This window comes from Ceratotherium simum, chromosome 33 (assembly GCF_057802395.1).
Source record: "Ceratotherium simum simum isolate JZ-2026a chromosome 33, ASM5780239v1, whole genome shotgun sequence".
NCBI lineage: Eukaryota > Metazoa > Chordata > Mammalia > Perissodactyla > Rhinocerotidae > Ceratotherium > Ceratotherium simum.
In genome coordinates, this window is record NC_141932.1 from 23,527,070 (window position 1) to 23,552,525 (window position 25,456).

General features: G+C 52.9%; 1 protein-coding gene across 13 annotated transcripts in view; it reads right to left on the reverse strand.

Annotated features, from left to right (window-relative positions):
- Nucleotides 1-25,456, reverse strand: part of SIPA1L3 (signal induced proliferation associated 1 like 3) — a 238,611-nt gene that overhangs the window by 63,225 nt on the left and 149,930 nt on the right. For all 13 annotated transcript variants that reach the window (XM_087421818.1, XM_087421816.1, XM_087421811.1 and 10 more), the window contains 6 exons: nt 23,094-23,282; nt 22,055-22,229; nt 17,708-17,811; nt 15,558-15,715; nt 7,593-8,169; nt 245-519 (listed from right to left, as the gene is read on the reverse strand). In XM_087421818.1, coding sequence (XP_087277944.1) covers nt 245-519; nt 7,593-8,169; nt 15,558-15,715; nt 17,708-17,811; nt 22,055-22,229; nt 23,094-23,282 — 1,478 coding nt within the window. The remainder of the gene's footprint in view (nt 1-244; nt 520-7,592; nt 8,170-15,557; nt 15,716-17,707; nt 17,812-22,054; nt 22,230-23,093; nt 23,283-25,456) is intronic.

The window sequence follows — 25,456 nt, forward strand, 5'->3', positions numbered from 1 at the left end:
AATGAGGGCGTCCGCCCCACGGGGCTGTTGTGGAGATTACACAGGGTAATCAGCACAGGGAGGGCTGAAGCCAGAACTGGCACACGGTAAGTGTCCATGGATGTTAAGCCCCAGCCCCGTCACCACCATGGCTCTTCCTGCCGGATGAGAAAGGGACTCGAGTAACAGCTAGGCAGGCCTCGTGCCAGCACCCTGGAAGCGGCCAACCCCACCTGGCTCCCGCCTTGCAGGGGGCTGCCCTTACCTGCGGGGCGTGCCGTCGTCGAAGGGAGGGATGATGACCACCTTGACGGTGACCGAGGTGCGCAGCAGGTCGATCATCTGGTCGTGGGTCAGCGTGACCACGGCCACCTTGCAGATCTCCACCAGCCGGCTGCCTTGCCGGAGGCCGGCCTGCCAGGCGAACCCGTAGTCCTCCACCTCAGCCACCGTCCCGTCGTACTTCACGTGGAAGCCCAGCTGCCCCAGCCCGTTCCGCCGCAGGGTCATGTCCACCGTCTCCCAGCCGTTGGTCATCACCTGCGGGTAACAGGCGGGACCCAGCCTCAGGGGCCGTTCCAGGGCAGAGATTCCCTCCTCTGAGGCCAAAGACCCAGCCGACCCCCATCTATCCCCCCAGGAGATGCCAGCATACAGGAGCACAATCCCCCACCCAGTCCCAGCCTGGGCTCCTGATTCTGGAGAAGCGTGGAAATGCAGCTATGTGGCTTATTACCTCGCAGAGACCGTGGCAGCCACGAGCCGTGTTCTCCAAATGCCCCTGCCCCCCTCCCTCCGCAGGGAAAGGTGGATGGTACTTCTTGGTCCTTTGTGGTCGGTGGGCCCAGGGACTTGTTTTGGCCAATGAGTGGAGTGAAACTGGCGTGTCATCTGGGCAGGGGCGTTTAACTGCCAGTTCAAGACCCTCTGTCGCCTTTCCCTGCTACCACAGCCGCCGGGATTATTCCAGACAGTGGCTGTCTGGTCAGCTGAGGTCCTAGAGCTAGGACAATATGGAGCAGAGACCCCAGCTGAACCTAAGATGGACATGTAGTGTGAACAAGAAATGAACCTTGGTCGTTTTAAGCCACTAACACTGTATCCTGACTGATAAAATGGTTAACCAAGGTAAGCCGGGAAACAACAGGCCACCAATCCTGGGATCTTTTCTACCATGGGGACTCATGCCATATTCCTTACTTCAAGACATCATTTTTAGAGATATAAAACCCTTTCTCAATCTTCTCAGACCGTCCTCCAACCTGGAGCCAATCAGACCACACAGGGCCTTGCCTCCAATTTAGTCCTTGCTTCATGTGTATGACATTTTCCTCATGATAATATGTTACCATAGATATGAGGACCTGCCAAACACAACCCCCCGTCCTTTAGCATGACATTAGGGATTTCCTCCTCTTGTTAGGATAAAGAGATCAACTTAACAAGCTATGGTTATTAAAGAAGTTACATCGAGATCTGTCTGTCCTTTCCTAAGACTGCATCAAGGAAAGAGCCAGTGGAATGGTTCAAATTTCCCGTGAGAAGCCATTCCTCGGCTAGAAACACTATTTCATGTACCTGTTAGAGCCGTGGCTTTCACATTTTTCTGACCACTACTCACAGTAAAAAAGAATTTTGTGTTACAAGCCACACTATGCATTCACACATTTACACACACATCTATATAGACAAAAATATTCCTTGCAATCTAAATCGATCACATTCCTGAGTGTGGGGGGCAAGAAGTCAGCCTGGATGGGAAAGGACTTACCTGACAACGTGACCACATCTGTCTGGTTCCTGATTTGGATGGGGGAATTTGGGGAAACATGTAAGAAGGGAACAAGGCTCCACAAAACAGTACTTATCCTTGCTCACTGGGATGTATGCTGATCTATTTATTCTTTCCTATCTGATCCTTCAAAATTGTCGATTGAGACCTAGTAGTTGATCTCACAGCCCAACTTGTTTGTATGACAATAATGAATTATTGTTAATTCTTTATGTATGATAATGACAAAATAGTTATTTTTTTAAGCATCTGTATGCTTTAGAGCTAAATAATGCAATGCTTATAGACGAAATGACAGGATGTCGAGGATCTGTTTCAAAATACTCAAGAGGAAGGTAAGGGAGGGCAGGAAGAGACGAGACTGGCCATGGGCTGAGGGCTGTGGAAGCTGGTGGTGGGGTTAGCAGTTCACAATGTGAGTCCCTCTACTTTTTCTGTGTTGGAAATTTTCCATAATTAAGAGTTTAAAAAATTGGTTTGAGGGGCCAGCCCGGTGGCGCAAGCAGTTAAGTGGGCGCGCTCCGCTGCGGCGGCCTGGGGTTCGCCAGTTTGGATCCCGGGTGCACACCGACGCACCACTTGGCAAGCCATGCTGTGGCAGCGTCCCATATAAAGTGGAGAAAGATGGGCATAGATGTTAGCCCAGGGCCAGTCTTCCTCAGCAAAAAAAAAAAAAAAAAAATTGGTTTCAAAGGAAAGCCTACTGCTTAGCGCCTCAAAAAAGAAAGCTGTGACTCGCTTCGTCCTAGCCCATTTCTTCTGCTTTGGGAGTCAAAATTCTTCTTCCCTTTGAAGCAGTCACCTCTGTGTCCAAAGAATGAGGCTGTGGGTTATAGGGAAAAGTCCTGGGTGTCCCTGCCTGTGACTGAGGAGGCCACACAGCCCTGGGAGTCCTGGGCTGTTCTGACGGTGCGTGCCCGAGGCCCGGATGGCTCGGACACCACCGCAGCAGGGACTGCTAACTGCCTGCTGTTCTCCATCTCCCCTTCTTCCTTTTAGGAATAAGACCTCCCCAACACACACACCGCAAAACAGAGATTTGATGGGCACAGGGCCACCTAGTCGGGGACCACATTTCTCAGCTTCCCTCACAGCTGCGTGTGGACACAAGACTTGGTTTTGGCCAACAGGATATGAGCAGAAGCGATGGAACTTCTACTTCATGTTCTCAGAAATGAAATTGCTTGCCCTCCAGGCTCACGCTCTCCCTCCCTGCAGACGGGAGCACGGATATGGAGCAACTCCGCTCTGACCATGCGGTTAAGTCCAGTATGGAAGGGAAAGGAGGAGCCAGGGGATGGAAGGCCGTGAGTCCCTGGGCTGTCCCTGCCCTTGCCCTGCCTGAGCGCTGCTCGCAGCCCCTGGCTTTCTCCGTCTCCCAGCAGCTCAGGCTGTAACTGGCCCCCCCCCCCACAGCTGCTCCGGATCGTTTTCAATAAGGAAGGGGGAGCCGGCAGGTTAGCTCAGCTGCTCTGTCTCAACATCCGGAAACTTCTCTCCCCTTCGCTCTCGTAACAAACCAAGCCCCACCCGAAGAAGAGAACCATTCTTGATGTTTACAAGGTCCCAGAATGGCCCCACGAACACCTTCAGAGCCCGACACACAAACCAATTCACAGGAACCTGTGCCATGTCACGCAGCCACGCGGCCCCAGGTCCCCCTTCCAAAGCTAATTCTCCTGGGGACTGAGCTTTGTGTGTCAGGCACCGGTAAGCTCTTTATAGGCCCAATTGTGCTAATATCTCACTTACGAGGTAGGTTCACCTAATTTGCTTATTTTACAGATGCGGAAACTGAGGGGGTGTCTGTGGCCCAGGGTCATAAGGCAGGTCCATCTCCTGAACTCCTGCCTTTAGCCACTGTGTATTCCCTGCTGCCCCCCATTTATTCTTTCATTTATTTCCCCCTCATTCTTCACCAGGATAATTCTTATTTACTGTTCTAGTCTCAGTTTAGAAGTCATTTCCTCAAGGAACGCCCCCTCCCAACGCCCCAACCTCACAAGGTGGGGCACTTGGTGGGTGACGTCAATGAGATGCGGGCAGGAGAGGACCACGGCCAAATGGCGCACTCGGGCCCCCTCTAAAGGGGGCACCCACCACCCGGCTTCAGCTGACCACTGCCTTGTGCAAACGTAGGCCCAGCACAGCCAGATCCCCCAGTTTCTCAAGAGAAGCTGTCACCAACTAGGTGCCTCAAGAAACTCAAAGGTGGGTTTGGAAGCAATTAACTGTTTTTCCAAGTTGTTTCTTTTCCTTTTGTATGTTAAGGAGATATAACCACCAGCCACCCTGAAACTGACCAAGCCTCCCCACAAGAGCTGCGACCATGACCTTTGCCTTATTTTTAATGTAAAGATCTCTCCAGGAGGAGCTAGGGCCTCATTATGTGGAAGCATGTTTTCCAACTGAGCCTGTGCAAGCGAATACCCGCCTCTCTCTTTTGAATATTCATTCCCCAAGTGAAATAAAACTTCCTGCTTTCCTTTGTTCAGGGACGCCATGACTTTGGAAACGATTCCTCATGGCCTCCTATTTGCTGCAAATACACTTTACTTTGTGATACAACTTCCACTGGTGTAGAGATTCTTATTTAACTCACCAGGAGGCGAGCCCACTTGGTTCAGTATCAAAGCCAAAAAGCGAGATCCATATGAAATTGCCTGAATGTTAAGCTTTGGTAACTAATTAAGTATGTCTGGGGGCTGCACCCCTCCTGTAGGTCTGAGACTGCCCCCATGACAGGTTCCCCTGGCCTCCTCAACACTCCCTCTTGAAACCTCCAGGCACTTGTAATTCCTTGTTCAATATCTGCCTTGGATGGGAACCTCAGGAGGGCAGCCCCGGGCCCACTATGATCATTGCCGTGGCTGAGCACTGCCCAGCCCAGGGCCAGGCACATCATAAAACTGGTCGACTTCACTAATGAAGGAAGTCTGTGTCCCAGCTCTGCTGGGGGAGGGTGTGGGCCTTCACCTTGGAGGCCGTCACAGAGGAGACAGACTCGCTGTTGTGGTTCATTTAAGATGGGCCTGTCCCGTCACAGAAGATGGCTATGTCATCCCATCCTGGGCCCCTGGCTCCTCAGTGGGCTTTGGGGCACTGAGCCTGTGAGGGGGACTGTGGAAATGAGCTCTACAAGCACCATGCCAACAGTAGGCACAGGGGCGGGCGTGGGGCAGGGCGGCACAGAGAGGATGTGGGTAAGATGTCACCTGGCCCAGCGCCTGGTGTGGCCACTGCTCGAGGAACGCGAGCTGCTGTTAGGGTTTGGGAGGAAGAATGCCCCCATGTTCAAGAACCCCGGTGCTGAACCCACTCTGGGCCTTGGGCGAGTCGCTTTACCCCTCTGGGCCTCAGTTTCCTCATCCGTGATGTGGGGATGGTAATGGTATCTCCCTCACTGGGCTTTTGCAAGGAAGAGATGCAAAGATGTGCAAGGCACTGAGGCGGGTCTGACAGTTAGCCTCCATAAACGTTGGTTCTCGCAGCAGGTGCGCACACATTCCATACATGTTCACCAAGCACCCACTGCATGCCAGATGCTGGCCTGGGTGCTGAGAACACAGGGGGGAACAGTGAATACATGAATGTGTGTCAGACAGTGGCAAGTGCCATGGAGAACATGAAAACGGGGGAATACGCTCGGGGCCAAGTTGGGGAGGGGGGCTTGCAATTTTAGATCATGAGGTCTCACTGAGGAGGTAACATCTAACTGAAGGCCTGTAAGAGGGGAGGGAGGGAGCCACATGAGGTCAAAGAAAGTGTTCCAGCGAGAGGGCACAGGCCCTGAGGCTGGATGCCTGCCTAGCACACCCCGAAAACAGCAGAGGTCTCTGTGCCTGGAGCAGAGAGCACGATGGGGAGACGAGGTCAGGGAGGTCGGCAGGCAGCCGGATGATGCAGGGCCTCACTGGCCACCGTAAGGACCTCGGCTTCTACCTAGAGCGGGCTGAGGGTTCTGAGCAGAGCGGTGACGTGATCGGATCCCTCTGACTACCTTACTGAGAACTGACCACAGGGAAGCAAGGGTGGGGGTAAGGCACATCAGCGAGGCGACTCCTGGACAGTCCAGGGGAGGCCGGGGGAGGCTGTGGAAGAGGGAGAAGTGGCTGGAGTCCACCTGTTGGAGGTGGAGCTGACAGACTGGATATGGGTGTGGGACAAAGACGGGGGCGAGGCTGACGCCAAGGCTTCTGACCTCAACAAATGGAGTGACGGACTGTCCTGTACAGAGATAGGAAAACGCCGGGAGGCAGGGCGAGGAAAACCAGGAGTTAGCCCTTGGACACGTTGAGTTTCAGGGGTTTATAGACACCCCACTGGAGATGCTGAGTAAACAGCTACCAGTCTCGAGGTTGGGCACAAATGGGTTTTGGAGTCAGAAAAACCTGGATTTAGACCCCAGTCTGCCACCTACTGGCCGTATGACCTCATGTGAGCATCTAAACCTCTCTGTGCCTCAGTCTCCTCATCTGTCAGGTGGGGATAAGAACAGTATCTACAGTCGAGGGGTGGAAGAGTATGCCATCATGCATGTAAAATGCTCATTAGCACAGAGTCAGGGTTCAACAGACTCATTCAGTTAACAAACTACTCAGTATTGATTGAACGCTTACAATGGGCCAGCCCTGATTTATGCACACGAGATCAGCAAGCAAGCACGGAGGCCCTGGTGCATGGACCTCACATTCTAATGGGAAATCTCAGCACTAGATATTGTTACCTACAGCTGGGCATGAATTCTGGAGTCAGGTAAGCTGAGCGCAGAGCTTTACCAACCCCACCTGAAGAGAATGAGAGAGTGCAAAGGCCCAGAAGGGTGAGCACAGCCAGCAGACACGGTGGCATCAGGAGGTCACAGCCCACCAAGTCAGGCAAGCTTGTGTGGGCCACATAACTCATCCAGTCCTTCAAACTTTCACGTGATGTAGGATGATTATCATTCCCATTTTTCAGATGGGGAAACTGAGTCACAGAGCAGTTAAGAACTTGGCTCAAGGTCACACAGTCGGGAAGTGGCAGTGCCAGGCCTTGTGACTCCAGAACCTGTGTTCTTAACTCCTTCTCTATTTTGCATGCACGACACACCATCCTGCTAAACCCACTGAGAGCCAGTCACCTCCTCAAGCTCAGATGTGGCCTGAGTACTTCTTAGCACAACCTCTTAGCCTCATTCAGCCCTTACCAACTAAACTATCATCTGACTTGAAACCAATCTGCCACCCTTGGTTTGGCCCATGGACTGAGCCCGAGCTGTCCACCAGGAGTTTAGGGTAAGATTTTTACCCAGACTGTGAGTCTTTGTCTTTTAATAGGGGAAGTTAAACCATTCACATTTACTGTAATTACTGATGTGGACTTATTCCTGCCATAGAATTTTATGGTTGTTTTGTTTATCAGGCTTTTTTATATTCCCACCACCTCCCTCCTTATGCCCTATCTTTTAATGGCCTGGAAGCTTTTCATTCTATGGCCTGGAAGCTTTTCTTTCTATTTTAAGTCTTCCAGAAAGTACTCTTACATTTTTAACATAAGCTTAAACATATTTTCTATCAACATCTAGAGTGAATAAACGTGTCTTTGTCCTCCCAAGGTGATGGCATGGAGAGCCTTGGACCCGTGGCCCAAACCTTCCCCAAAAGGGACTTGGCTGCAGGACCCACCAGACGCCTAGTGTGTAAGTGGCAATGCTGATTCTCTTGGGGCCAATTAGTGTCTTGGCCTAACTGACAGGGCTGGGGGAGGGAGGCGTGTCAGTGGTCCCTGAGGCCTCCACCAACCGCAGAACTGCTGCCCCTGGCTGAGCTCCCTCCCTTACCTTCAGTCTCTGCACGATTTCCCTTATGTCCTCCACAGAGCCCTCTGCAGCCTGGAGGAAGATATGGTCCCCTCGCCCGTAGAAGATCTTGAGCGTCGAGGAGTCTGGGGTCCAGCCAATGACGTCCCCGCAGTAGCAGTTGAACACCACCTCCTTGGTGCGGAGGTCCAGGAGCACCACAAACTCGTTAGAAATTCCCAAAATGCAGTCGATTTCGACCCCCTGGGCATAGTCCTGAGCCGCCACCCTCCAGGTGATGGCCCCTGCGCTGTGCTGCTCGGCACCTGCCCGGGCTTTGGTCTTCTCCTTCTTCTTGGAGGTCAGGGAGATGAGGTTGAACTTGCCAGTGGAGTCAATGGGCGTGTTGGAGACGCAGTTCTCGGCCAGGTCCTTGAGGTACTCCTGGCGGGTCCTGGTGGCCATGGTGTGGAACTTGTCGGACTTGTGCGCTGCGTTCTCGGCGTTGATCACCTTGGCCAGCAGGAAGTCTCTGAAGACGTCAGACTTGCGGAAGGTGGTTCCACTGGGGATGGGGGGGCCGAAAGGAGGGGCGTCTTTGGATCGGGTCACAGCCATACTGAGGAGGGAGAAATCATTTAGAAGACAGAAAAGCACTTGACATTCACTCTAGAAAGAAAATATATGCTCACAAATAGGAGTTTTTCTTTTCATTTTTGTGAGGAAGATTGGCCCTGAGCTGACATCTGTGCCAATCTTCCTCTATTTTGTATGCAGGATGCCGTCTCAGCATGGCTTGATGAGCAGTGCGTAGGTCCATGCGCGGGATCTGACCCTGTGCACCCCAGGCTGCTGAAGCAGAGTGTGCAAACTTAACCGCTATGCCACCGAGCCGGCCCCTGGAGTTTCCTGTTTAAGAATGGAAATCTACATCTAATTAGTAAGTTGCTAGCTAACTAGATCGAAAACTTTAGAAAGTCTTAGGGCACATACATGCATTTTTACTTCCTATACAGCAGACATTAGAACATCCACTGACATTCAAAGAACAGTTCTCCTAGCATCGTTCAACTTCAGTTATCCTCTTTGTATACACAGATTGTGTAGTACGTTAGATTATAGTTTGGCAAAAATTCACGGCTTCCTCCTCACCTTCACAAGCAAGCCCATCGATCCTGGGCCTGGTCATGTGACCTGACTTGGCCAATGGCTTTCAAGTGTGTGTGGGGCCTACCGGTCCCAGAAGGATGAGAGACCCTGGAGCAGACCTGGACCCCACCTGCAGCCTAGAGCCACGGCTAGCCAGACCCCACCTCAGCTGCCAGTTTCCCGTGAGCCAGAAAGAAATGCCAACATTTGTGAGCCACCGCATTTTGCGGTGGTTTGTTAAGCAGCATTACTGGAGGAACACCCGACTGACACGGAACATTTATGTGAGTTAGTTCTTTCAAATACCTGTGTAACACTGTTTACTACACTAAATCATCTTCCCAAAGGTTATTTTGAAAATTCACTGGAACAGGAAGTTAGAACGGGACCCTTCCTACTTTAGTTTTGACAGAGATTCCATTATGATAGAAATCAGACAGCAACTGAGTGAGAACGTAAAAAGGCAATGATCTAAAACCTGTTCCCCAAAACCTCTGAGCCTCCTCACCCACCACACAAACTATAGAGAAGGAGGATCTTACTGGGGGGAAATCTTCGGAGAGAGCTGGGCGGTGACCCCATTACCTCTGTCCCCCCTCCCCTAGGCAGGGGCTCCTAGGTGGCCCTTAAAGTCGGGAGGAGACTGGGTCTGCTCCTTCCTGGGGGGCTCTAGATCTAGAGGGCAGGGAGCCGAGAGTGCACGCAGCCAGCTGTCACCACAGTCCCAGAGACACTTCCCTGCCTCTCGCTTCCTCCCTGAGCTACAATCCTGGACAGGTCAGAAACTGGCAGTGAGTGGGCTGGGGTGGAGAAGTGCAAGGTGGAGAAGCAGAGGAGAGGAAAGCAGGCTCTCCATCCACCGAGGCTTCCAGAGGCTTCCAGGCAGAAGCCGTCCTGAGCTGGGATATGGGAGAAGATTTGCTAATAAGTCAAGTTTGGAGATTGGATGAATATCTTGGATGTGATGTTCTAATGACCAAATCGAGTGGACACTCAGGGCCTACAGGGCAGATGATTTCTCTCTCTTTTTTTTTTTTAATTTTATTAATTCTTTATCTTCCCCCCAAAGCCCCAGTAGATAGTTGTATGTCATAGTTGCACATCCTTCTAGTTGCTGTATGTGGGACACGGCCTCAGCGTGGCCAGAGAAGCGGTGCGTCGGTGTGCGCCCGGGATCCGAACCCGGGCTGCCAGCAGCAGAGCGCACGCACTTAACTGCTAAGACACGGGGCCAGCCCAAGATGATTTCTAACCTAGAGCAAAAAGGCTACGGCACCTGCCAGAGTGATCACCCCAGGGCCGGGAAGATGACCCACTGAAAGACATTTAAAGGGGCCACAGAGACTCCCTGAGTTTCGCTGTTTACACAATGACGATTAAAAATGCTAAGAGTCGGGGGCCGGCCGGGTGGTGTAGTGGTTAAGTTTGCGCACTCTGCTTCGGTGGCCCAGGGTTCGCAGGTTTGCATCCTGGGCATGGACCTACACACTGCTCACCAAGCCATGCTGTGGTGATGTCCCATATACAAAACAGAGGAAGACTGACACAGATGTTAGTTCAGGGACAATCCTCCTCAAGCAAAAAGAGGAAGACTGGCAACAGAGTTGGCTCATGGCCAATCTTCCTCACCAAAACAACAAAACACAAAAACCAAACACCAAATGGTTAGAGTTGTAAACCAGCAGCGATAAGTTCACTAAGTTTTCCTTCAAGAGGACTGTATTCATCCTCTATAAAAACCTCCACTTGTAGGGCCGGCTCCGTGGCTTAGCGGTTAAGTGCGCGCGCTCTGATGCTGGCGGCCCGGGTTCGGATCCCGGGAGCGCCCCGAGGCACCACTTCTCCGTGCAACGCGAGGCCGAGTCCCACGTACAGCAACTAGAAGGATGTGAACCTATGACATACAACTACCTACTGGGGCTTTGGGGGGAAAAAACTGAATAAATAAAATCTTTAAAAAAAAAAAAACCTCCACTTGTGAGTACGGCGTTAGGGGAGACTTCTACTCTTTCTCTTCCTACCTAGGATAGTTTTTTAAATAATAAGACTCCTGATTAAAACATATTCCATGAAACCCAAACACAGTGTAAGGCTCAGGTTTCGACTCCCCCCCGCCCCCCCCACTCTGACAAGGGAGCGGTGCAACATCGATGCACTGTTTGCGTAGCATTTCCAGGACCCCTCTCCCTTGGGGATGTAGTGGTCCCTGGCTCCCGAGCTTCTCATCTAGAAGGAGACATACTAAACAAACTCGCTCACGACTGGACTTATAAACACAAAGAAAGTGAAGGAGGTATGAGAGAGCAATAGAAGGGCCTGATCTGGACAGGGGAATCCAAGAGGGCCTCCTGAGGAATTGACAATGAAGCTGGGAGGCGAGGCTGAGCAGGAGCCAGAGGAAGAGCTGAGAGGAGGGCGCTGCAGGCCATGGGCACGGCACACGCAAGGCCTGCTGGGAAAGATTGAGTACGGGAGGCCAGGGTCAAGGAGCCCAGACAGGGAGGAGTGGGAGGCTGGTAAGGTCACTAGGGGCCAGGCCACACCTGACAGTGTGTTAGCACTTTTCATCCTCATCACGAGAGCAAGCAACCATTCAACCATCTGGGCGCCGGCCCCCAGACCCAGTCTTTGCCCGGCTCAGTGCAGGAAGGTGGGTCTCTAGGCGTGGTGTCACCTTCACCTGGCTTCTTCCGTCCTCTGGCTTCCAGCTTTTTGCCAACAGGAAGCACTGGCAGGCGAGGGGAGGGTGGCAGGCGGGAGAAGGTGGGGTACTTTCTCTTCACTGCCTCCCTGCTGGGCCGGGACAGAGGCAGTGGCTGTGCCTACTGCTCACTCGGTCCCTCCCTCACAGCCACAGCTCCTGTCGGGTGGCCCCCCTCCCAGAGCCATACCTCTCCCCAGCTTCCAGAAACTTCTCCCATCTCCCTCCAACCTCATCAAGCTGAGGGGGTGGGGCAATGGCTCCCTGCTGTTGCTGGTCCCTAGATGCCTCACTTTCCTGTATCGGTTCCCTTAACCCGGCCACGCCTCTGTCAGTTCCTCAGCTCCTTCAGGTAAAACCGTGAGGGAGGCACCTGCTTCTTGCTGGGCCCCTGATGGATGCAGGTGCCAGCAGAGTGACAACCAGCCTGACATCTGCAAAGATGCCCGTGGCTGCCCATGAAGAAAGGACTGGCAGGGACCAGAGCACGCGCAGGAGACCACTGAGGGAGCTCCTGCGGACACAGGCGGATCAGGCCAGCGCCTCGCTCTCCCCCTCCACCGTCCACTATCCGCGACCCTTCTCCACGTCCAGAGAGTGCCACGTGGGCAGGTGCAACCCTGGGCTTGGCTGGTCCCCCAGCACCCACACAGCTGCTCCATGTTGATTAAGGTAATGATTAATTTTTTTTTATTTTTTTATAATTTTATTTATTTTTTTCCCCCAAAGCCCCAGTAGATAGTTGTATGTCATAGCTGCACATCCTTCTAGTTGCTGTATGTGGGACGCGGCCTCAGCATGGCCGGAGAAGCGGTGCGTCAGTGCGCGCCCGGGGTTCCGAACCCGGGCCGCCAGCAGTGGAGCGCGCGCACTTAACCGCTAAGCCAGGGGGCCGGCCCAAGGTAATGATTTAAACCTGGACAGACCAAGAAGTAACAGATTTCTACCATTGTGCTGCGGGTGTAGATTAGACAGAAAAGGTATTTCCCAGCAGAGAGGCTCTTCAAAGGCCACACACACCAGGCAGGTTTCCTTCTGTGGGAAAACTCGTGGGAGTGGCCCGGCCCCCGGGCAGCGGGATGGATGAGACGGCCTCGCCAGTCTCGCTACTCTAATTAACAGCGCATTCAGACTGTGCTTTCCAGATGTGGATGGCTTTGCAACGGCTTCATTCAGCACTTGGCTGCTTACAGTGACAGATTTTCCCACAGTCCTGATTCATGATTTTAAAAGAATCACGAAACTGCAAGCTGCTGAGGCTTTCTGGACAATCAGAACAGCTGGTCCCTCAGGTCCCAGCAGGAGGGACAGGGTTTTCACAGCCCACAGGCTGCAGGGAGGCTGGGGCCTTGCAGAAACAGAACACTTCAAACAAGAAAGGATGGCAACTTGTTACAAACCAGGAGACGGTGTGAGCACCAGGTCACCTGGTCACTGTAGCTCAGTATTTCTAGAATACTCACAATTATTTACTCAACGATTACTTTCTCAGTGCCTACGATGTTTGGGCCAGGCATGTCTAGCCAGCAAAAACGTCTTTGGGGCCTACTACACAGCAAGTACCGTGCCAGGATGGATATATGAAGGGGACTGACACGGGCTTACCTTCAAGGAAGGCAAGAACCACATAAATAAGTCTTGTTTACAGTGTGATGAGTGTTGTGACAGAAACATGTTTGGGGACACAAGAGGGACAGGGTAAGGTATGTCCAGAGAGCAGCTGCCTGTGGGGAAGGAGGGGAGGGGAGGGGAGGGGAAGGAGGGGAGGGGAAGGAGGGAGGGGAGGGGAGAGAAAGGAGGGGAGGGGAAGGAGGGGAGGGGAAGGGAGCGGGCAGGGGAGCTTTGGTTGTATCTGTAACATTTTCTTTCTTTAAAAATCAAGAAAAGAGAGAGAGCAGAGGCAAATGTGGCAAAATGTTAACGTCTGTTAAATCTGGTGGTAGGCACGGGGTGTCTGTTACATTATTTTCTGTACTTTTCAGAATGTTTAAAATATTACATAAAAATATATTAAGTTAAATTGTAAAAAACAAGGAAGGTTTGCACGTCAGAGAATAGAAATCAGCCTGGAGACCATGCAAAGGCTGGCCTGGAAGGGTGGGAGGTCGGCTGCAGGCTCATGGGATAGCCCAGGTCGGGGGGTGGGAAGGGGTGGAGGGCCCACCCAGCTCAGTCCCCTGCCTCTGATGTGCTCCCGGAGGGGTGTGTGTGTGCACAATGGCCTCTTCCCTCACCAGCGCCACCTCTCAGCTGCTGAGGAACATTGGACATCACCTGAGTGACCTCAGGCCCACACAGAGCCCGAGGTGCAGGCACTTACAGCTGCTGCTGAACGTCCTGGGAACAATCGGGTGGGGGCGAGGGGACTCGGGGCCTCAGGCCTGGGACTGGGCACACAGGAGGCCCTGCGACAGTGTCCTGGCTCCCAGCAGCCACTTGGGCAACATCCAGTGCAGTGGTTCTATTTTTTCGTGAGGAAGATTAGCCCTGAGCTAACATCCATTGCCAATCCTCCTCTTTTTGCTGCGGAAGACTGGCCCTGGGCTAACATCCGTTCCCATCTTCCTCTACTTTATATGGGACACTGCCACAGCATGGTTTGACAAGTGGTGCATTAGTGCACGCCTGCAGACCCTGGGCCGCCGCAGCTGAGGGCGCACACTTAACCGCTACATTACGGGGCCGGCCCCAGCACAGTGGTTCTTAACAGCAAGTGCTGCAGACTGGAATCCCTCTCCTTCTCTCATATACCTGGCCAAGAAACTGGGAGATTCTGGGAATTCCACCAAGACTCCCAGTGCACCTATGCACATACCCTTTGACCCAGGAACTCCATTTTCAGGAATTTATCTATCCCAGCTGTATAACTGGACATGTGTGCAATGAGAATATACACAAGGTTACTCGTGGCAGGATGGACTGTGACAGCGGGAGACAGGAAACAGGCCAAATGCCCATCGACAGGGATGCGGGAAGAGCCTCATGCATCCATACGATGGGATATTCGCAGTCAGGAGGAATGGAAAAGCACTCCATGTACTGGTTTGGAAAGATCTCAAAGATTCCTGAGTGAAAAAATACAGGATGCAGAACAGAGCATGTGACACATCACCATTTGTATTACGAAGCTGGAAAAGAAATGCTTATAAATACTCGCCTGTATGTGCATAAAACCTCAGGACACAAGACACTGCTCACAGGGGTTGCCTCTGTGAGGGCGACTGGGTGGTTGGGGGTCAGAGGGGGGAGGCAGACTCTGATCTTTTTGCCTGTTTGTCTTACCGTTTGTATCTCCCCAGCCCATCCCCAGAGGCTGCAGTGCCGCTCCAGGGACAAGGGCCGCCCTCGGCCTGGCCTGGGTGAGTGATGGGCTGGCTTTCAAGTACCACAGCTCTATCCTAGCCCGCACTCACAGAGCTTCCCACGTGGCCTTTGGGGGCCAGCCACCGGGTGATAACTGGTGTGTGGGGAGGATGCTGAATGGGTCTAAGGCCTGTGCCACTTGCTGATCTTTGAACTAAAACAAGCAGCTCACCTCCCGAGGGGCCCCGCCTGGCCTGCCCCCATGCTTCCACGTCCTGATTCCCATGAGCCATCACTCCCGTGCCCCAGTCCATGTGCCGCTGCCCAGGCGTGGTGCTGGTTTTGCTCCGGGATGGGCACCCGACCCCTACCCAGGTCAACGAGCCTCCATGCTGGGGCTTCTTCTCTTGGGAGGGAAAGCTCTCTTTTTGCTGGACTTGCAGCTAGGAGGATGTTAGGCTCAGAGCTGCCAGCAAATGAAGCATGGTACAGGAAAGTGGACCAGATCCAGCCTGGACCGTCATTTGTGAGAGCCAGTATATACACAACTGCCTTTTTGTCTTCAGCCAGATGGAGGCGGGTTTTCTGTCACTCGCAACCAAAAGATTCCAGGCAAATACAAACCCCTAGTGGTTTCCTCACCAGAACTGGGGCGACACGCCCCCTTCTGGTTGAGAATCACTCTCTCAGAAGGTGCGGGAACATGTGGGCAGAGCTCCCCCACTGAGCACAAATAGGAAACTCAGGAGGCAGCACCCAGGCCGGCTGCCCGCTGTCTCTCTCTCTGCACAATGCCTTTTTCTGTGACTTCCTGTGTCGGGGGTGCTCCCGGGAGCCCATGTGGAGGCGTGTACCTGTAGCAGACGTTCTCCGTGCAGGGGTTGTGGGCTCGGACAATGATGAAGACGTGCTGAAAGTGGGAGCGGATGTTCTTGGGGGTGAAGGGCAGCGCCCCTGGCTCCTGGAAGATGATCGTCACGATGTCGTTCCCTATGTGCCTCTTCCTTAGTAGCTGGTAAGTGGGACACAGAGTAGGGAGAGGCACATGTGAGGTCGGCACCAGGGTTCTGCCCAAACCACCACAGCAGCCTCCTCAGTGTCTCCCCGTTCCCACCCAGGCCGCCGTCCCTTCCCAGACACCTGGGCTTTCCAAGGCCAGGGCAGCTGCGACTTCACGCTGCCATACGGGAGCCCTGTCCTCTCCCCCTGCCCATCACAGTCTCTGTAGAAGACTCCTATTTTCGCAGGCGATGATGTATCCACAGCATTTTACTTGTCTGCTGAAATCACACTGTACACTGAACTACACAAGTTCAGCCTTCTCGGAACTGTTAGGAATCCCCGTTGGTCACGTGAGGTCCACAGACGGAGTCACGTGTGGCTCTACACGAGGTGCCCACGGTGTGAAATCCGGAAACATGGAGCAGCACAACTCACACTACTGAGCTGTTAGTTCTTTATGTGTGTTTGAAACTGGATTAAATTAAATTGCTAGATGAAGCACCCATTACTGGGGCCGGCCCTGTGCTAGGTATTTCACATCCACATCCTAAAGTCACAATCTCATCTAATCTTCACAAAACCCCCTGAGGCATGAACTCATCCTACCCTCTTCTACTGGTTAAACGACTTGTCCTAGGTCACACAGTCATGGAGGGAAAGAGCCAGCATGTGAACCCACTTCTGCTGGACTCTACAAGCCAAGCTCTTCTCTACCACGCCTCCCGAATACCCAGGACCAGCACTGCCTGCCTCCCGGACCCCTCCTGTGCGCCGGGCCCTGCCTCGTGCTCTGGTTTCATGCATGAGCACAGGGACCTTTCCCAGTGACCCCAAGACATGGGTGCCAGCATTCCACCCAATTCACAGAGGGCCCCGAGGCTCCGAGAGAAGAATCACACAGCTAAGAAAGAACCAGAACTCAGGTCTAACTCTGAGACCAACACTCTCCCAGCACGCTTGAAGGTTAACCTGGGGAAATCACTGACACCTGACCATCTCCGGCCTATAAAATCTGCAACCTCGCCTGTACCGATGGAAAAAATATACACTTGCGAAACCATCAACAGTCTGCAGGGTTTCTGGTCATTAGAAGCTAGGAAGTGGTGTTCCCCGACTGAGTCCACACAGTGTGTCCAGGAGGAGCCCCTGGCAGCCCACCCAGAACCACTTCCTCCTTCTTCGGGCAGCCACGTCCATGCCCCTTGGGAAAACACCCCTGATCTCTGTCGATGTTTCTGGTTGTCTGACCCCACTTGCCCTCTCTAAGGGTGGGGCTGTGCTTCAGGTTTGCCCAATCAGCTTGCTCCATCCCCTCCCAGGCCCAGGACTGGCAAGTGAATGGTCCAGTGAGATTCAGCCCTGACACGTCTCAGGGACACTTGGAAGGCACAGCTCTCTCTCCCCTGGGGTGGCTACGCTGGTGGGATGTGAGCTGGGGGCTGCTAGGGGGCGTCTTTCTTGCCACTTGGGAAAACCTGTGAATAAGACCACCATGAAGAAAAACAGAGGTGAGAAATGGAAAGGTTTCCTGATATTGTTTGAGCTCCTGGATCCAACCATACCTAAAGCCAGCCCTCTCCCAGCATCTGAGAGTTATATAACCCAATAAACCCCATTTTTTGCTTATGCCAATTTGGTTTGCATTTCTGTCACTTGTGGTCAAAATAACGTTGACTGATTCACCCTTTTTTTCCCATAAGACTCCTGAAGGCTCAAGAGACCCTGGAGGGGAGTTGGGGTAGCTAGAGGCAAGTAGGGTGCCCAAGGAACAGCTAGGAAAAAATGACATCAAATGCACCTGACCGAGTCTCCAACCCCCAGGCGAGGTGACCGTGGCTCAGAGGGTCGCCATGGCCAAAGGCCTCGATCTGCGCACAGGATGGGGACAGGAGAGCCAATGCCGGGCACGCAGCCAGCTAATGGCGTGGGGAGGGGAGTGTCTCGGGTTTCAGCTGTGCATCAACCGGAAATCACTGTGGGCCCCGGCCTGGGCCCCACTGACCTGCTGCCTGTTGTTGGGGGTGTACGGGAGCAGGGTGGAGACGTGGAACATGATCTCGTAGTCCTGGTACGTCGTGTAGAGGGAGTGGGTCCCCGTGGAGTCGGCTGGAACAGAAACGCCAGTCAGCAGCCCGTTTCCCAAACCTCTGGGCTCCTGCCATATCCCATGCACCATCTGCGTTAGTTTTTAACTCGATGTTTTCACTTAACTCCACTCTTGAAAATTAAATAAATTTAGGTAAAAAGGCAATCTTACGTTCTACACCCAACAGGCTGGTACACATTTAAGTCTGACAGTACCAAGGGCTGGGGAGGATGTGGAGCAACGGGAACCCTTTCTGTGGCTGGTGAGGTGTGTAAATTGGTACAACCACCTTGGACAACTTTTTAGCAATAGCTGTTGAGCCTAGACAGGCTAAATTAATGGCCCAGCACTTGCGCTCCTACGATCAGAGCCTAGAAAAATCGTACACATGTCCCTGGGATACGGGCACAAGTATCTTCAAATGTCAGTCAAAAGAATGGGGAAACAAACCGGTATATTCACAGTGTGGAAAAATACACAGCCACGAAAAGGAAGGAGTTGTGGCCACCAAAGGGGTGAATTCCACAAACAATGTTGAAAGACAGACGCCAGATGCACAGGAGCACGTACTGTACGATTCCGTTCACATTACGTTCAAAATGGGCAAACAAATTATATTATTTAGAGATGCATGTACAGGGAGCAAAACTATGAAGAAAAGAAGGAGACCATAATCACGGGAGTCAGGATATTGGTTATCTCTAGTGGGAGGGGGATACAACTGGAGAGAAGCACACCTGATTACTGGCTCCATGTTCAGAGGAGGAAACTGAGGCACAGAGAGGAGTGACTTGCCCAAGGTCACACCGAGTAGTGGTGCAGTCTGTACTGGAACTCAGGGTGTCTGACTTCAGGGTATTTTCTTAACAGTATTCAGTGCCGCCGCTTAAGGGGCTCACATTCCTCGCAGGAAACAGACCCAAATTCCTAATCTTTAGCCCTAAAGGCCCTGCATGCTGAGGCCCCTACCTGTCTCCCTCACTTCTTTCTCCACGCTAATTCCCTGGACAATAGCCTTTAGACTTCAGGGCCTTTGCACATGCTGTTCCTTTTGCCTGGAATGCCTTTCCTGCTCCCTGTTTGCCTATTTGATTCCAACTAGTCCCTCTCAGGTCACATGCCATGTTCTCACGGACACTTCCCAGCCAGACACGAGAGCACGGTCTCCATACACACTTGTAACACCCTGAGCTGCTCCTTCCTGCCCAGGGAGGAGGGCTAGGAGGTTTCTGCACGAGTGAACCCACAAACCACACTGCAGGTAACTCCAGGGGGCCGCCCTCACCCTGGAAGCCCACTCTTTCGCTTTTGGGTATTCAGGTCCACCAGCCTGATTTAATTGCAGGGGCTGGAGAAACAGTGGTAAACAGACCGAGGAGGCCCTGCTCTCGTGGGCTTACGCTCTAGGGGAGAAACTGTGACAGGGGAGGGCACTGAAGCCAAGTGCCAGAGCCAGGTGACCTCCAGGTGGGGCGGGCCCAGGGGACCCTTGTCTGTTAGCTGGGGAGACTGGCCGGGAGCCCTCTGCTCCTCGGGCTCCTCTGAGAAAATCCACCTCCCCCAGAAGCCACATGGCAGCAGCTGGTGCCCATCTGAGTGCCAATTCTCTGGAAGGTGCTGTGCTGAGCGTCTGATTCTCACAGCGGCCCAGGGAGGGGGCCACTGTCATTTTGTGAAGGACGCTGGGCCTCGGGAGCCGGCACTAGCCTGAGAAGGGGGATGGTAAGTCTCCCATCCCTCTTTCTGGGTGTACTGCTCCTTTGGCGATGAAGGAAGTAACATCACCACAGAACCACAGCGCTCACGCTCACACTTGCTGCGTGTGCCGGACGTGTCGTGAGAGGCCCACGGCCCATTAGCAGCCTGCTGGCCGCGCCCACCCTCGGAGTCCGGGAGGCTGGCAGACCCAGTGCCCAGCACAGAGTGCGAGCTCAGTATGTTAGGTTCAACGCTGGGCTCCTGAGGTCAGTGCAATTATCTCCCTTGCTGTACAGATGAGGAAACTGAGGCAGAGAGCGGTAAAGCCACCTGCCCAAGACCACAAAACCCACAACCGGCACAATAAGATGCCTCTTCCTCCTACTGCCTCCTTCAGCGGAGGAGGCGACGGTGAGGACGACAGCCACAGACACCTGCTCAACACTTGATCCATCTCTCTAAGCCTGGCCTCCTCCTCCGGGCCTCCATTTTCCAGATGAGGAAACTGAGGCTTGGCAAGGTAAGGCGAAGAGCGAGTGATCAAGCCAGGGTCCCATCTCGGGGCTTTCCGCCTCGGCCTGAGCAGCTACCCAACGCTGGTCACCCCCACAGTCAATGGGCGGTCCTCCCCCCAGGAGCCGTGACACCAGCGCACGGTGTCATTCATCCATCCCCTAAAACTACTTACCATGAAGCGCTTCAGGCCTACACACCATATACAAGTATATTTAAGGATGTATACGGGCTCAGCTTAGATGAAGGAGTGCCAACTGGTGGAAGAAATATCAACCACGTAAGATATGCAGACGACACCATCTTACAGGAAGAAAGCAGCAATGACTGGGAACGACTTCTGACGAAAGTGACAGAAGAAAGTGCCAAAGCAGGACTGCATTTGAACATCAAGGAGACAAGTCACGAGTACAGAAGAAACACACAGCTTTACCGGAGTCAATGAAGACACTGAAATTGTTAAAGATTTTGCTGGGAAAGACTCACCCTGAGCTAACATCTGTTGCAAATCTTCCTTCCCCGCCCCCCGCCCTTTCCTTCCCAAAGCCCCAGTACATAGTTGTGTATTCTAGTTGTAGATCCTTCTAGTTCTTCTACGTGAGCCGCCACCACAGCACGGCTACTGACAGACGAGTGGTGTGGTTCTGCGCCCACCGAACCTGGGCCGCCAAAGCAGAGCTCGCTGAACTTTTAACCACTAGGCCGTCACAGCTGGCTCAAGACTTTGTTCAGCTTGATCCAGTCATCAATTTAAATGGAGACTGCAGCCAAGAGATCAAGAGAAAACTGGGACTCGGAAGGGCAGCAATGAAAGAATTAGGAAAGTCATGAAGCATAAGGAAGTGTCATTGGAGGCCAAGGTGAAGATCATCCACACCCTCATATTCCCAATTCCTATGAACGGTGTGAAAGCTGGCCAGGGAAGGAGGGTTAACAGGAAAAAATGGATTTGTATGAAACATGGTGTTGGAGGAGAGCTCTGTGGATACCCTGGACTGCCAGAAACATGAACAAGTGGGGCCCAGAGCAAATTAAGCCTGAACTGTCACTGGAGGCAAAAATGATAAAACTGAGGCTGCCCTACTTTGGGCACATCATGAGAAGGCGGGATTCTTTGGAAAAGACAATAATGCTGGGAAAGTAGAAGGCAGCAGGAAAAGAGGAAGACTAAATGTGAGATGCAGTGACTCCATGAAGGAAGCCATGGGCACCAGTCTACAGGAGCTGAGAAGGGCTGCTGAGGACAGGACACTGTGGCCATCACTCACGCATAGGGTCGCCACGAGTCAGAGCCAATGTGACAGCACGTAACACACACGTATGCATACGTATGTGTAGTACGTACATATGTACTATAATGAATATGTTGTTCCTAGCACGCGCCTTAAGAAACAGACCACCACTCACACTCTAACATGAGCGTCACTTTCTAGGGAAATCCACTCTCTCCCCGGGAGGCAGCCACTGTCCTGGCCTCGTGTCTATCACTGCCTCGTTTTCTTTAGACTTTTACTATATAACAAACCTCCAAACAGTATACTGTTGCGTGTGCTTTGTGTGAAAGGCCTCATTCAGTCCCCGCTCTCCTGAGACCCGCTGTCTGTCTCCACATCGAGTATGTGGCCCTCTCTGGGCTGATGCCCGTGGCTCCAGTTCACTGCTGTCACTACCATATGGCACTCCGTTGCGGGAATATACCACAACTCCGCCCGTGCACGCTGGGGACCACCCAGGTGGCTGCAGTTATGAACATTCAGGACCTCTCCCAGCGTGCACGTGCACAAGCTCTCGAGGATACGTCTAGGAGTGCAATTGCTGAGACACAGAGAAGGTGAATCTTCAGACCTGACTAGAATGTGCCATACACACTGTTTTCCAAAGTGGCTGCATCATTTGCTCTCCCACCATCGGAGTCAGGGGTCCCCCACTGCCCGGCGTCCTCACCTTGGTACGCCCAGGCCCTTTGACTTCCGCCCCCGGGGCAGGCGGGCGTGCGGTGGTGGCTCACCAGGATCCAACGGGCTCCCCCACCAGGTCACCATCGCCACTTACTCTTGACGTCCAGCTGGGCGGCGTACTTGGTGAAGCCCTTCAGACAGACCTTCTCGCCGATGAGGGAGAGGAACTCCTCAAAGGCGGGGCCGGCCTCCTCGTTGTTGTACATCTCCTCCTCCGAGCTCTGGCCGGCCTTGCAGTACAGGATGCCCACCTTGTGCTTCCGGCAGAGCTGCAGGGGCGAGAGCGGCTTGAAGGAGGCAGGCCCGGCAGAGAGGTCAGAGGGAACGGGACAAAGGAGGCTCTCTCGGGCGCTGAGCCCAGGGAGCTGCTGGGGTCACGCGGGAATTCAGAGCCACAGCCAGAAAGGAAGAAAAGGGAGTGAGGGCGCATCCCAGCTGTCTCTCTCCCTCCGTGCGTTCCAGAGGGCATGACGAGGTGCCTGTGTCGCCCATTCTCGTTCTCTCTGAGGAGGGCGATGCCACTCTCTCGAGGGAAAGAGACCATTGCCGGCTTCCCTTGGTAGGTGGACTGGAACGGCTAAGATTCCGCAAGAGAAATCTTAGCTGGAGAGCTCAAGGCTCAGCACAGTCAATACTGTTTTTTAGGGGGTGGGCCCCCAATAACCATGTCTCTTTGATGAATCCCTGATTCCCCTGGTCACTGGACCACGGACAGACACTTAACCTCATGGTGGCCCAGTCCGAGGCTCTCCTGGGACTGGGAGTCACCTAGCTGGGGTCTGCATATAGCTGTAATTCTCACAGCAAAACTGGGAGCGGTGGGAGGGCCAGAGGAGCAGAGGGGGCCAGTGTGCAGGGGGTGGGGGAAGACACAGACACACATACAAGCGCGCGCGCACGCACACACACGAACCTGGCGGCTGTCCCACTCCTGGACCTTTTCCCTCCTGAGACCCCGCCACATTCCTGCTCTTGGCACCCCCAGAATTTGATATAAACCCCTCCTGTCACTGAAACCAGCTTAAGTGGGTTTCTGTTCTTTGCAAAAAAAAAAAAAGAGTGACCAAGACAGAAAGAAGTGCCAGGAGCGGGCTGCAGGCTGCCGCCCCGCTGCCCCGACCTGGGCGGCTCACCCCTTGCTCGTCGAGCTTCAGCAGCTGCTCCGTCACCTTGGGCGTGTTGAGAGCCAGCCGCAGGCACTGGATGTTGAGCTCGGGGATGACGTACTCCAGGGCGTCCCTCAGGGGCAGGCCCCGCCCCGTCCCGTGCTTGGTGGCCGTGGGCGTGGCGTCCTCCAGGATGGAGCCCCGCAGGGTGATGAGCTGCGAGGGAGGGAAGGGAAGATTAGCGGGTCTGGGGACCCAGGAGCGGATGAGAGCATAGGAGGGCAGCCTGTTCTCAAAGCCACACGCCTGAGGGTCAGCAGCTTGGGCTCTAGGGCCAGAAAGCCCTGGCTTTGGACCAGCACTCCAACTAGCTGCCTCCTGGCTGTGTGACCTTGACCATGTGACTACTTATCTCTGAGCCTCAGCTTCCTCTTCCGTGAAATGGGTGCACTGACAGTGTCCTAACCCTGAATGGATGTTGGGAGGACTAAATGCGACAACGGGTGGAACATACCCTCATTTGTTCAACAAATATTGACCGAGGGCCTCTAAGTGCCAGCTCTGTTCTAGGTGGTGTGGATAAAACGAAGACCCCTGTCTTTGTGGAGATCTTTAGTCAAGCCAATCATGGCCATCTTACCCCCCTTCCTCAGATGTTGCTTTCCAAGTTTTTTCTACAGCTGGTCACCTGATTAGTTCCAGGCAGTGAGATGTGAGGGGAATTCAGCTTGGGGAAGACTTCTGGGGCAGATTTTCCTCCCTGGTAAAAGGCAAGTCCCTTTCCACCTGTCCAATTCTTCTTGCTAAGGACACTGGTGTGAGGATAAGATGTTTGGAGCTGTGGTAGACATCTTGTGATCATGAAGAGAGACAAAAACAAAAAATCACAGAGAACTCAATCCTTGTAGCTGCCTACCTGCAGACTTCCTAGATAATTAAAATACCCTCCTATTTGTTTTATTTATAGTCATGTTTTCTGTTACTCTGCAGATAAAGCAATTTCTAACTGATATATCTTCATAACAAGTCACATTTTTGAAAGTGTAGTTCACTGCACTGTATTCCAGGTATGATAGTAGTTATCTAATTATATGTATAGGTCTGTTCAGGGGAGAGTTTGGTATCTCCATTTTACAGATAAGAAAAGTGAAGCTCCAAGAGGTTGGTGCCTTATCCAAGGTCACCACAGCTAAGTGGCTGAACCAGGATGCCAACCTAGGTCTGACTTCTCCAAAGCTCATCATTTTTTAATTTTTTTTTTCTTACTGTGAAGTATAATCCACATACAGAAAAGTACACACACATATAAGTACTGCTAAAGGAATTAGCACAGAGAGAACACCTAGGTAATCACCACTCTGAGCAAGAAATATGTGTTTCCAGCCCCCACAAGCCCTTTTGTGCCCCACCCTCCTCCCCAAAGGCAACCCCACCCTGACTTCTGGCACTATAATTTATTTCTGAGCTTCGGGCAATTTGTATTCTTTTATATCTGGCTTCTTTCTCTTAATGCTACTGATATGAGATGCGACCATGTTGCTCTACAGTGGATTTAATTCACTCTACTGTTGATGAGCACGGAAACTGCTTCCAGTGTCTGACAATTGTGAACACTGCTGTTGGGAACATTCAAGAAGCACCTCTCAGTGCACAGGAACACATTTCCTCTTGGGTTTACACCCAGGAGAGAAAACTGCTGAGTCAGCAGGCATGTTAATCTTCAATTTCACTGAACTGCCAGTTTCCAAGTGGTTGTGCCCATTTCCACCCCGCAGCCCCGTCTCAGAGTGCCTGGTGCTTCCCGTCCTCTCTGACACCAGCTCAGGCTTCTACCCACGATGTGCTGCCGGCTATCAGGTTCTGCCATGCCCGGGAGAGGCAGCCCCACCACCACACCAGGATGGCGCAGCACGGGGTAAAAAATCCTCCCCCAAGCGGATAGTTACAAGCACCCAAAATACACCTGGGGCTATGGTTTAAGACTAAGGAGGATCAGTGTAAACTGGAAAAACATCCTCACCCTAAGTCAAGAGACACAGGAGGCGGCAAAAACAACGTGTCTTGACATGGCCTCTAAGCACACGGCCCACCCTCACCAAACAGGAACTGGGCAAGAGGCGGGTGGAGAAGGAATGGAATGATCTCATGGTTGGGAGTTCCCAGTTCCTGCCCTGGTAATTAACAAACAAATGTCTCCCATCAGAAGCAGGGTAGTCTTGACACAGATTGTGAAAAGCAATGACGTGGGATGCTCTGCCCTGCCGATCTGGGGGAGTTTGTGGGTTTCAATGAATGCACCAGCGGGATCAGTGGCTTTGTATCCCGCTGACAGTGCCCCACAGCACCCTCTGCTGGGGCCAAGGGGCAGTGTGGACCAGAAATCCTCATTC